At 58.6% G+C, this 12,815-nt stretch overlaps 1 protein-coding gene across 1 annotated transcript in view; it reads right to left on the bottom strand.

Annotated features, from left to right (window-relative positions):
• LOC122366424 (serine/arginine repetitive matrix protein 2-like) overlaps window positions 1-12,802 on the bottom strand; it is a 32,862-nt gene extending 20,060 nt beyond the window's left edge. The window contains exons 1-2 of the mRNA XM_043338672.1: window positions 12,569-12,802; window positions 475-3,542 (exon numbers count right to left, since the gene is read on the bottom strand). Coding sequence (XP_043194607.1) covers window positions 475-3,542; window positions 12,569-12,590 — 3,090 coding nt within the window. The 5' untranslated portion in view covers window positions 12,591-12,802. The remainder of the gene's footprint in view (window positions 1-474; window positions 3,543-12,568) is intronic.
• Between the last annotated feature and the right edge of the window lie 13 nt (window positions 12,803-12,815).

Here is a 12,815-nt window from a genome sequence, read left to right as displayed (position 1 = left end):
GGGGTGGATACACGCTGCGTCGAGGAGATAGCGCAATCAGCGACGCAGAGAAACCGCGGTTAACGAAGCGGCACGGGAAGTTGTTCATTACTGACTTTCGACTTCAAGATGGTATCTAAATGAGTTTCACTCTTACCGGCAGTGAAACTAGCGATAACTATGCATTACTGGGGTCGATAGCCACGCATTACAGATATCACCGTTTACCCTTTCCACTTGGAGATCACAATCACACTAAACTGCTTCACATTGTTGCATTATCTCTTACATTGACTGCTGCGTAAAACGATCGGAAAATAACACAATAGCATCCTTTAGCCGCTATCAACAGAACGGCGACCGTAAGACGATCCATGCACATGTTTTTTGTTCATGACCATCTATCATGTCTGATGTAAGTTAGTGTATCTGGTCTACTGTCTACACATGAGGTAAGGTGTTTGATGTAACTGATTGCACCAGTTCCGTACTCACATGAGGCGAGATGAGGCTGGTGGACGAGGCCAGCGACGTGATGCTGCCGTAGTGATCCCTGGCCGTGGTCGGCGACGCGGTGGAACCGCCGCCGGTCAGGTGGCCGTCCTCGCTGGCGCTCGAGTCCAAGGACGACATGCGTGTGTGACCCGAGTTGCCAGAGTGCGGCCGGCCGTCCCAGCGCTCGAACGCGCGCCGCAGGTCACTGACACTGAGCGCGTGCCGCGAGCGGGCCGTGCTCTTCAGGTTAGCGGTCAGCATCTCCAGGAGGCTGCTGGTCGAGCCACTGGGCGACTTGGCGCTCTCCAGCGAGTCCATGATGTTCTCCTGGCTGGAAGCCACGCTCGGTGAGCGCAGGTAGCCGCCCAGCTCCCGCTCGCTCTCCATCCAGCTGTGTGGACGAGAGGGCACAGAGTCTTTCTTTTCACGGAGCTGCAGATCCGGCGAACTGTAGCTGGGCGTACTCAGCTTGCGGTCCAGCCCAGAGCGGTCCTGTAGGGAGGGCCACTCGCTGTCCAGAGCCGGAGAGGACACGTCAGCTGGGGCGTCGGTGACGTCCAACGGGGAATCAGTGATGTCGTTCAGAGAGCTGGTGGTGACGTCGGCTGGAGAGTCGGTGACATCAACAGAAGAGCTACTGACGCCAGTGGCATCGCTGGTGTCAACAGAGGATGGAATGTTGAGTGACGAAGACAAAGGAGAGATTGAAGACGGAGGGGACCGCACACTAGAGGAAGCAGGTGACTCTGCTACATTTTCTGATCGAGTTGATGCCGTCCTCGGCGAAGTCGTCTCCGCTCCAGAACTGTCGGCGTTGAGCTGCTGCCACTTCTGCTTCAGTGACGTCACCTTTGTCACCTGTCGGAGCTTGGCCAGGTCGCGGGTCTCACAGCCGGGCGGCGGAGCGCTCGGCCGCCGTTCCCCGGCAAACTTCCTCCAGGCGTCGTCGTCGAGCAGTCGGGGCGGCGACGGTGAGCCGGCGGCGGCCGACAGCCGCGCCTGCTGCTCCGCGTCGCCGGCGCGGCTGTGGAACCTCTCTGCGGCGCGCAGCAGCTCCTCCTCCACATCCAGCTCCTTGACGGGCGAGCCGTGCAGCGTGGACGTGCTGGCGCGGTGGTCGAACTCGAGGCTGCCGGCGCGGCCGCGTCCGGCCAGCTCCGGCTCCTCGCTGTCCGCCGGCTCGTTGACCAGCGTCAGCGTGGACCCGCCGCAGTCAGAGTCGGCCGGCTCCAGACGACTGCGCAGATCCGCCGCGTCGTCGTCGGAGATCTTCCGGCGCAGCTGTCCGAGGGCGCTCAGCGGCCGGGAGTTGAGCGAGCTGCTGCGCTGTAGTGGCTCGGAGCTGTCTGCCAGGCGCGGCCGTGTGGTGCGCGGTTCACTGCGCCGGTCGGCGGAGCGCGGGTCGCGAGGGAGCGGAGAGGTCCGAGCCAGGTCCCGACGAGAGGGGCGCGACAGTTCGACCGAGGACCCACCCAGCTGCGAGGACGTCGACACCAAATGGAACGCCGAACCCGAGGAACCAGACGACGAAAGCACCGAGATGTTCTTCCGTTTGAAAGCTGGCGAGTATTTCTGCATGTTTGGAGACTCTGACTTCCAGGGCGGAGAGGAGAGCTGATGATCGACTTTCTCCGATCTCGGGGTCGCCGTCGGTCTTGGTGATACCGCAGCAGATGCAGTGCCCGAGACGCGGAAGCTAGACGAACTGAGTGATGAGAGCGCCTTACTCTTGATCGTCGGTAGGTCGACCGGGCCCTTCTTCGCCAAGCCATCCACCTTGTCCGGGATGACTAGCCCACGAAGCCGAGACAGACTCCGCTTCCGCTCTTCTGTGATCGAGTTCAGAGACACCTTTCTCGTGAGGCTGCCGGAGTTGCCAGAGTAGCTGAACTCCCTCTCCTGCAGGCCGGCGAAGCTATGCCTCTTCTCCGGCTGTCCCAGGTCGAGCAGGCTCTGTGAGCGCTCGGAGAGGGGTCCGGGGGACACCTCTCGGTACCGACTGGGTCGCTCTGAGAGGCTAGTTACAGAGTCCGAGTGCAGCGAACTCAGGGTGCCGCACTCGGAGGCTCCCCGCAGAGGTCTCTGGCCCAGCGGAGGCCGGCTGCGCTGGGGAGTCACTGGGTTCTCATCGTTTGGCTTAAATCGTTCACCGGATTTGGTGTCTCCACTAGGTACTCGACTGTCGCTGTCTCTTCGTTCACCGAGGTGCATGTTGAGCATGCTGCCAAAACGGGGTCCGCGTCCCTCCGCGATTCGCTTCCTCCTCGCCAGCACGTCCCCAGGTCGGCTTCTCGCAGACTCTGTCTCGGACAGTTTGAGGTCTGACTTCGATCGCGCCTGAGAACGAAGAGGACCACGCGTTGGCAAGTCGTTTTCCAAACTTTTGTGTTTGAGAAGCTTCGGATGTGGCTGGGACAGCTGCTCCACAGACTGACTCGAAAAGAGCGCAATTTTGTCTTTGACGCTCGTCTGACCGCGAGGACTCCTTCCACCGAGCACGGAGCGTCCTCCTGTCCTCTGCAGGTCGTCCATACTCTGCCGTTCCCGGGCCGTCGCCCGCCTGAGCAAACTCGAACTCGGCTCGCTCTCACCAATCCTGGTGGTGGCCCCTCCGAGCGAGCCCGACCGGTGGTTCCTGCCGCGGGTGGCAGTGCTCAGTCCCCGACTGTTCTCCGCGACCGACGGGCTGTCGGCCTTCTCAGCCGTCGGCGAGGTGCCTCTATCGCTGTACCGGGACGGCGGCCGCAGCAGCGCCGGCGTCGTGGACGGAGTCGCACTGCTCGGCCGCCGCTCGGCAAAGTCGGGCGGGAACTCGTGTCCGTCGGGCGGCTGGCGGGCGCCCGACGGCGGCGGCGGGCTCTCTGGACTGCTGTCCCGGCAGCGGCCGGCGCTCGGCGCCCTCCTGGGCCGCTCCCAGTCCGAGTCCTCGCTGCTGGCGGGTCGTTCCGGGTCCGTGTCACCGCCGCCGCTCCAGTGGCGACCTCCGAGAGGGCTGAGCTCGTCCTGGGCAGACGCCTTTCGCCGGCGCTCCACCGACGAGCTGACCTCGAACGACATCGAGCCCTGGTCTGCAACAGACGGAACGGTGCCGATCAGATGGATGTCTAGGGTCAAACAGGTGTCGTCGACAACGTACCATGGCTAAAATAATGCGAGCCGGGTAGAATAAAAATTGTAAGCGCACAAAACTTATCTAGAACACAATGAAAAAATGCACAGAGTTTCGGTCAGCATTTCTTGGAATCTGAAACCGTAACATTACACACATGGGAACGTGAGCAATGAGCATATCGACGGACGGATGCGTCGTAGAACGTAGTAGATGAAAATATGACTGTGTAACCTCAGTTTCTGAAATATGTAAGGTAAAGATAACTAAAATCGGGTCGATCCGGGGCCATCCCACGCATACTACGCCGTCCTCACGAGTATCGTTCTCTACGCTTCAGCCACCCACACGGCATGCCCATAGGCATCTGGCGTCAGCCACAAATATCCCATTCCGGGCGCCAGGCATAACTCAAATCATCTACCCATTATGGAGATGAGCCACGGCCCACATGAACACAAACGAAGCCATTGTGCGTCCTACTCGGAGCGCCATTGCCTGGCCGGCGGAGACGGGGGCGGCGTGGGCACAGAATGCCGGCCGCCTCCCGGCCCGAATTCAGCTCGCTCCACAGAAAACTGTTTGCTCGGGCCTGGCGTGTCTCTGCGGCGTTCATCAGATACGCCCGGCGACGGCCGGCTGCTGGAGCGCAGCTCTCTGAGAGACCGACACGCCCCGACTGACAATGTAGCCGCCGCCGCGGGCTCTGCGGCCAGCGCGGCGCGCGGAGGCATGCCGAGCGCACTGAGACGCGCCGTCAGAGGCCAGTCATCGACTTCAAAGGCGTGTGCTGAACAGCGCTGCAGCGCCGGTCGGCCTGCCCGCGGCTCGCAGATCCAGATCTCAGCGGTCTTTCGGGGGTTATCGCTAAAGTGGCCGAGCCGCGGTAGGCGCGGTTACGAGGCCGTTCACAGGGGCTGCAGAACGGCCATCGTGATCGGCGACATAGGTCGTCAGACGTGTTTTACAATCGGTCACGTGACGTTCATAATTCAGTCGTAGACACGTCACGTGATGTGCTCAGCGCGTTGGTCGTTCAGTGGCGGCGCGTGACAGCCATTGGACCCCGAGTAGCAGTCGTGCTCAAGTGGAGAACATTGTCCGACACTCGACAGCAAAGTGGCACTTACCCAAACCGACGCCGGGCGCGTCTCAGGACGGGGGGAGGGGCTCAGGGTCGGTCCGATGGCCGGCTGGGTGCGCCGCACACCATACCCGGCACACCAGGCACGGATCTATCGGGGCCGGTCACGGTGGATCACCATCTGCGCCACAAGTGGCCATGACGGGCCATCAATGCCAATCGGCCAGCGGCTGCCGCCCGGCCGGCCGCCCACACGGCACTACTTGTATACGCTGTCCGGCGGGTCCCAGAAACGCCAGCTATGTTTGACTGATATCGCATCTACCGATGCGTCGTGACTGATATAGGTACCGTATAGGAGACCTATTCGAAACTTGTTGCAAATGCCAACGCGCAGCGTCACTGAGATTTGACAAAGTTTAGCGAGCATGAGTTAATCAGTAAGCAAACTACAGCTCAAACCAATCTCGTGCCGCGAGTCATCAGGCTAGAGAATTTCCGTAAGACTGGACCCACTCTGCACTGTCGTGAGCCACCTGTCGCAGCCAAGCCCCGGTTCGGGCCAGGTTCGGGCTTCGAGGCCGGTAGGCACCAGTCAGTCGTCCCAATCTGCAGCCATCAACTCCACTCCCATCCATCCATCCATCCATCCAGCTGCACTCTCCAATTCTCCACCAGCAATCAGTTGCGACCCGACTCCATCTGGCAGTCGCAGCCAGCCGTTGCGCCAGCCCTGCCTCTGGCCGTCCTCAACGAACCGTCCTCCGCCGCTCGCCGCACTATCACCGGCGCCCATCAGGGCCGGTGTGCGCACACGCAGATTTACCCGTCGCGCGTGCACGAGCAGAACTCGACCAGGCCGGACAGCCATTCAGCTGGGGACAGTTCATTCATCAACCTGATCGCCACCTTATTTGGGACGATTGTAGTGAGAACGACGGCCGGCTTACTACAGTTATAAGAAACATAAAGCTGCTTACGTCCGGAGCTCTGTGCAGAACAATCCTGACAAGTTACATTTCTTAGATTTATGCCCACACATGTCATATATTAGATTTATGAGTGACAGCAGCTTTGCAGAATGATGGCGTCACCAGTTGATCCTTCCGGGCCATGCGCGCCGTGTCCGGCTCGGCCGACAGCCAGCCTTCAGCGGATCACTCTCTGGACAGGGCGGGGATGCCGTCCCTGAGCCACAGCTGGAGGCGTGGAACAGCTGAACATCCACAGCTGGACCTTCAGAGGCGAAACGCGGGCCACCCCGCCTGAACGGCTCCTCCCCTCTCCCACTGCCCCATTGACCACTCAGCCCCGCTGCACCTGTGTTTTCCTGCGGTGCCGCCCGGCCCGTCCGGCCGATCTGCAGGCGGTGCCGTCCCGCCCCGCTGGCCGTCCCTGCAGCCGCTCTAACGGCCCCGTCTGTTGACGGTCGTGGCGTGCGTGCGCGGACGGCGCGCCCTGCAGGCAGCCGGCACCGCCCGGCGCCTCGGCACGCCGTGAAAGGCGCCGTCGGGCTGGTTTTCGGCCCGCCCGCCCGCCTGGCCGGCCGGCTGACCGGCGCGGCGCGGCGGACCGGTCTGAGCGGCCCAGCCGGTCAGCGAGCAGCCCCGACCACACCCGCACAGCTCGGAGCAGAGCCGGGTCAGCCGCGGCAAGCACATTCCAGCCGGCCATCCGTCTCCGGCGGCCATGAACGATGGAGCCCGGCGGCGGGCCCGGCCAGCCGGCCGGCCGCGCCGCAGCTGGGCCGATGACCTCGGTCGGCGAGCGGTGCGCCGCACTGAGCCGCCGCTCACGGGCCGCGCCAGGTCGGCTGACTCGGCTGTGTCCGTCCGACCCAACAGCCTGCAGCCATGGGAATCCGACAGTATTGTCAGCGGTCCGCAGAGCGTGGTCAGCAGCGGCCTCCTGAAAACGACCGCAAACCATCGCAGCACGGCTGAGAAACTCGTCACAGTTCAGGGATGCGTCCTGAGTTCAGGCATCTAAGCTCCCGCGTCTCCTAACAGCCGAATCCCAGGCCATAGAAAGCAAACGATAGCGGTCCGTTAGGGAAGACGGGAGGCTCGGCACATATCGCCAGTGACCCAGCTGATAGCGGATGGACGTTGTCGCCGTTACGGACATCTCCCATGCAAACAGCCCGCTGTGAACCAGTCAGCTAGCGGCTGGTCGGACGGCGGCAGGCGGCGAGCGGCGGGCCCACGCGCGGCCTCGTGTGCCGTGATCGGCCTGCTGACGGCCCGAGCAGCCGCTGACGTGGACCGCCCACTGACCGGACCGGCATACGGCGCCCAGCGGTTCTGACCGGACCGGCATACGGCGTCCACCGGTACTGACCGAACGACAGCGGTACCGATCAGACTGGCATACGGTCAGTGGCACTGACAGACGGCCAGTCAACTGATCGACAGACAAACCGACAGACGACCGCCGGCCGGAGTGTGACGAGTACCAGTCAGGATTTGACGGGCGGTCTCCCAGGAACACGTCAACAAACCGAGCCAGTCGTGTCACTGTCGCCCATTGGCGTATCACCGTCCTCGATGATATTCCAAGTGCTAACCCAAACGCACGATTCCTTCACATGCAGCGTAACACCAATCCGTTCTTTGAGTGTAGTTCATTTCGAATTTCCAGCTTTCCAGCCAACCATTACACCAAAGCTTGTTTACTGTTTTGTTTGCTGTGTGCGGTTTCGAATGACGTGTTTGTTGTTTGTGGTGTTGCTTGATAACCGTTTACCGCTAACAGCTATCCACATTCACAGTCCGATGACCAACGCCCACCGTTAACATCCAGTCGCTGACACACGGCCAGAGTCTACGGACCACCGCCCACCACCCAACCGTTCAGAGAGCGGCACACCGTGGCTTGTCGAGCCTACCAGCTGAGCACCAGCTGTGATCTGGTAACCACCCCTGCCGCCCGTCAAAGCCCTCCACTAGCGCTGACAGGCTGAGAAAAACGGTTCCGAAAACATGGAACTCTCGACAGCCTGCGAACGACTGCCCCGGCGACAGACGGGGACTGACGACAGTCGGCGACTAAGCGACAGTCGGCGACAGTTGGGTTGCCAGCTGAGCGTGACCCTCCGCGGCGCACCGCTCGCTGATTACGGGTCGGCGTGGGTACAGGACGCGGCAGCCGTATGTCACGCCGTTACAGACGAGCCCACGATGACAGGGGTGTCGTTACATGCCACTAGAGTTTGGACACGCGAGCGAGTGACGGCACTACCGGCCCGCTACATGCTGGAGAGCGGAGACGCGAGGGCAAGAGACGCCCCTAGGGAACACAGGAGGGCTCAGAGACGGGGTGGCGGCGGGGCCGAATGATTACGGGAAATGTTGGGAGCCGATAATGTGTTCCGAGTTATAACGGGCCTGCTGACGGCAAACCACCAAGGTCGAGCGGTTTGTATCAACAGACTCGTCCGTGCTGACAGCTGAGACTGCCTGATCGGGGAATGTAGGGCTCGTTGGGATGTTTGGTCGGGTGAGAGGCAGACGTTCCAGCGATCAGATGGTATAATGTTCAATGTTTGTTTGTTTTAAGCTATAATGCCATGCTGAATGTTTCCACTGAAAGCTTAGTAAGTCGCTAATAAAATGTAGAAAGATAAAGATGTTCTTATTTACATTTAGATCGTTTATCAATATAACATTTTTGCATCGATCGGGATGTGCGTAGTGTACCACCGGTTATTTACCGCCTTCGTTTGCAAAGTGCACAGCTGTCTGCGCTTCCAAATGTGTCTCCCCAAGGATTAGCTCTTGGACTAGAATTTACAGCTCTCCCAGGATGCCACACCAGACTTCGTGACCAATGGAGCAGATTAACTGCATGGTCACCGTGGGTTCCTCAACACAATGATCAAGGCGCGCGCACGACCTCAGCCGTTCTGTTGAAATTCGCCAAAGCACCCCGCGCTGATTGCGCGATTAACGCGGAAATCTCTGCATGCCTGGCGTATTTGAAGCGGTGATCGGTCAGACAATGCGATACCTACAGCTCTAAGACATGTCTTTGGCTTGTAAAGCTCGCTCAGAACTGCACTCGGCGGTGTGAGCGCGGAATTATTCACGAGTCCCGGCACCCCACAGGTGGTAGGTCCCGGTCAGAAGGACCGGTCCGGACCGACTCCGGTCCGAGCCGGTCCGAGCGCGCTACATGGTGTGTTTTGTCCGCCTCGAGACCGGCCTACTTGTCAGTCGGTCGTCATATCGTGATCGGACACCCTCCACACATGGTGGCGCCCGCCTTATATGAACATTACTCATTTCATACGGACGGTAATCTACTTAAGTTGATGTAGCGAATCCAGTGCCGCCGCTGTATTACTTTCAGAACACATGTCGAAATGTGCAGAGAATCGAGCGGTGTGGTAAACTTTCGGGATCACCATTGTGAGCTGCTATCTTTGTACGAGTTTCATTGTTTTGGTGGACGATAAAGACCTGAACGAAACGACACACCCGCTATGAATGGCGGCACATTTTTCCTGGTGATTGAAGATCTAGGAGGCATGCCAGACAAGACACGTTATATGCCATTGTCAAAGTTGACGAATGATGATGGACAGCAGCATAGAAACATTCGAAAATGGCCTAGAAACAGCGGCACACACAGACTGTGACTGGCCCTATTTGCCGGCCTCAGCAGTCCCTGCGTGAGGCAGGCTGGGAGCAACGACAACAACATATACAGTTCTTCACAGGAGGCACAGGGAACAGAGGGCCAGTGCAACTGCATTTCTCCCGAGACAGGTATTTTCTGTCTCGGTACTTTGACTGCGCCAAGTATAGCGCCGCAGGGGACCGGTCTAGCGCAAGACGAGCCAGTTTGGTCCCGGCAACTAATCAACGGCCACAATACACTCCTGTTTTCGTCTCACAATGAGGTGACCGAAAACAGCCGAAAGCTGTGAATTAAACAGGAAATAAGGAGGGCGAGAGGTGTTCGAGTGAGCTGAAGCGGTCAGTGAAAGGCACAGTGAGAGGGGAGGTGAGAGAGACGGTGAGAGGGACAGCAAGAGTGGTGAGAGGGGCGGCGGGACAAACTGAGAGGAGCAGTGAGATTGAGTGAGCGAGGCAGTGCGTGAGCCCATGGCAGGGTTAGGGACGGCGAGAGAAGCGAGGAGGTAATAAGGGGGGCGGTGACATAACCACACCAAGGCGTGATTGGTGCGCTCTTCAACGGTTCCTACTTAGTGTTCACCTTCTAATAACAAAAATTTGAGTTCATTCTGGCTCTTGAATGGTAACCGCGGCCGAAGAAGCTCGTCTTATGCTAAGGCCGTCCCATACATAAACAAAGGAAGAGTATTTGAAGGCGCAACATTTGGCGCCGTCAGCCTGATTTACCGGCACATTAAATAACTGCAGAGATATGGGCTATTTTGGCATGAAGTTTTCTTCGAGCTTAGAAGCAAATTTTTATGCTCACTACTAAGCAACGAAATAATGTTGGAGCTGCCAACTGGCGTGTTACCTGCACAAAGTGCACATAGCATATATATATATATATATCCGAAATTTACATTATTGGTGTCCATTAGGAATTGGATATTGCAGGAGTCGCAATTTGATAGGCGGGACTAGGGATACGTCTCGGTTTTCTCGTCTCCGTCCCTGCCTGGGCGACGAGCACTGGGCAGAGACTACTGGACCTAAATAGCCGAGAGTTTACCGCATGCATCTTGGCACATTCATAAATCCACTTCGTTGATTTAAATTGTGCAACGTGCATCTCTTCGTCAGCATCATATACATAGCTATAGGCAGCCGGTACCATAAAAAGCGACTTATAGAGTAGATGGAGGCAGCGAAGGTACGGTATTGTCTAATCATACTTACCTACTAACAGAGAACATGCAAGATATACCATAGCTAGTTCTCATTTTAAAAGCAGGACGCCAGAGACCAGTCTTATTGTTTCCTTTCCAGTTTGAAGTCGGAGCAAATGCGCAGTAACAAACCGCCTGGGGGCTGGGTATGTGCACAATTACATGCAGTGACAAGAAACCAGTCCCGACACTCCACAGCCATCGAAATGCTGCATTGAAGCTGACAGCAATAACAAGTCAACTGCCGACCGACGAGCAAAACCAGTCTCCGGTTAAATAATTCCGTCTCACATCTTAATTCTCCATCACATGCTATAGGGAGCGAACTGAACACATTTTCAGGCCACTCCGTTCTCTCCGTTCCGTAAACTGCAGTTCAAGTCTCATTAAAGTGTTCCGAACGCCGTAATGGACCCGTACTAACTATTCCACTTCAGGCTGTTCGGTGCCCTTTACCAGTCTCAATTCTGTCCAGTCTAACTATGCCACGGCAGATGTGCCTGTCCCAGTACCACACCAGCCAGTCTGACTGTCCCAGTACTGTCCCACTACGGTCCCGGCACTGTCCCGGCACGCTGACGGCTCCGCGGCACCCACCGTCGGCGTGCCAGGGTGCCATCGGAGCCGGTCTGCCACGCTGCGCCGGCGCTCCCGACCGGTCGGCGGCGGGCGGCTGCCGCAGCCCGTTAGGAGCTGGGTCAGCCTGTCCCGTACCGCGACGGTACAGCCCGTTCAGCCGCGCGCCGGCGGGCACACGCGACTCGTCGGCACATACCACTCCGACGGACCAGACCGGCAAAGGGAGACGGCTGACGGACTAGATACGAAACAACCGACGAACCGAACTAACTGAACAAATGCGGTAGGTGAACCGACGAACTAAACGGGAGGCGGCCGACGAACCGACTAACTAAACAGGAGGCGGCCGGTGAACCTAATCGAAAGACGGTGTACGAATTACGAACCATCTAACCATACATGAGGCAGCCGACGTACCGACTATACGAAAGGCGGTCGGCAAACCAACTACCGAAACAAGAGGCGGTAGACGAACCGATCTAGCGCCGCGCTTACAGCTGCTTATTGACAAGTGAAATGGTGGGCAACTGCATAGTATGTCGAGAAGCGGTAAATGATAGGAGGAGAACTGTGTCCCTGATAGATGGTGTGAATAAATGCCCTTCGGTTATTGCAGCAAACGCTGGCGTTTTTACTTTGAGTAAACAACTAAAACAAGACGGCTCACGGTTCTTCCTGAAAACGTTTACAAAGAACGTGTATAAGCGGTTGGCAAAACGCTCCATGCCAGAATAGTTTGCGTCATCGCAGTAGTTTGGCACGGCATCCATAAATGTCGCAGCAGGCGGTCGGCTCCAAACATTTGACGCTGTATCGCGTTGAGGCGGCCCGCTACACGCTGTCGCCCCCTGTCGTGACGTTTGAGGTGATAATGCGACAGGCAGCGGACTACATAATTTGGCCAGTCAACACGTGCCTCCCGTCTGCGGCGGCACGATCACCAGTCGGGGTAACGGTGGCAGTGAGACCCTCCCGGCGGCGGCTGGGTCCACACATCGGACCGCGAGCCTCGGCGGAGAGCGGGTCAGGAATCAGAGCTCCGGGCCGCACCTCTCCCTTCACAGCCGCCGCGTCCGGGCCCAGCTGAATATTGATCAAACTCCCCTCCGACACCGGCCAATTAGTATGAAAATGAAAACGCGACAAGCACGGCAACAGCAGCCCTCTTCACACTTCAGAATATTAACGTGCATAGGAATTGTACCGACGACTCCTCGCCAGTACAAAGCACCCGCTAAATGAGTTTTCTCGCAGGTGCACACTACATTATGGTGCATTAACACGCCTGACACACGCCCATGTGCGTGCCAAACCCAAACTAGGCGGCCTGTATTCACGGGGCGACACCGGCCGCCGGCGGCCGACCCCGGCCCGTCTGCCCCGTCATTGAGCGCATTAAGTGGACTGGCCTTGTCTGTGTGCCGGGGGCCGGTCGGCGCACGGGCGCCGGGCGGGGGCCATTCTGAACACGTACCCCAATAGGCGGTGGCCTTCATGTCTGTGCCGACGGCGGCGAGTGCTGCCCGCGCAGCTGCCGTCACTTGTCACCGGGTCACTGCTGTGTGGTCACTGATCCACTGTCACCGGTTGACACCTCGGGAACGTCACGTCACTGACACGTCTCTCGAGCACGCCGCGGGCACGTCCGAGCACGCCCGGGCCGGCGGCACGCCCGCTGACCGGTCCGAGCACCGACACCGACTGGCCACGGCCGGACGGAG

The sequence above is a fragment of the Amphibalanus amphitrite genome, unplaced genomic scaffold, assembly GCF_019059575.1.
Source record: "Amphibalanus amphitrite isolate SeventyFive unplaced genomic scaffold, NRLGWU_Aamphi_draft 000029F_arrow, whole genome shotgun sequence".
In the NCBI taxonomy this organism is placed as follows: domain Eukaryota; kingdom Metazoa; phylum Arthropoda; class Thecostraca; order Balanomorpha; family Balanidae; genus Amphibalanus; species Amphibalanus amphitrite.
The sequence above is the reverse complement of the archived record's forward strand: the minus strand, read 5'-3'. Positions and strand labels throughout refer to the sequence as shown.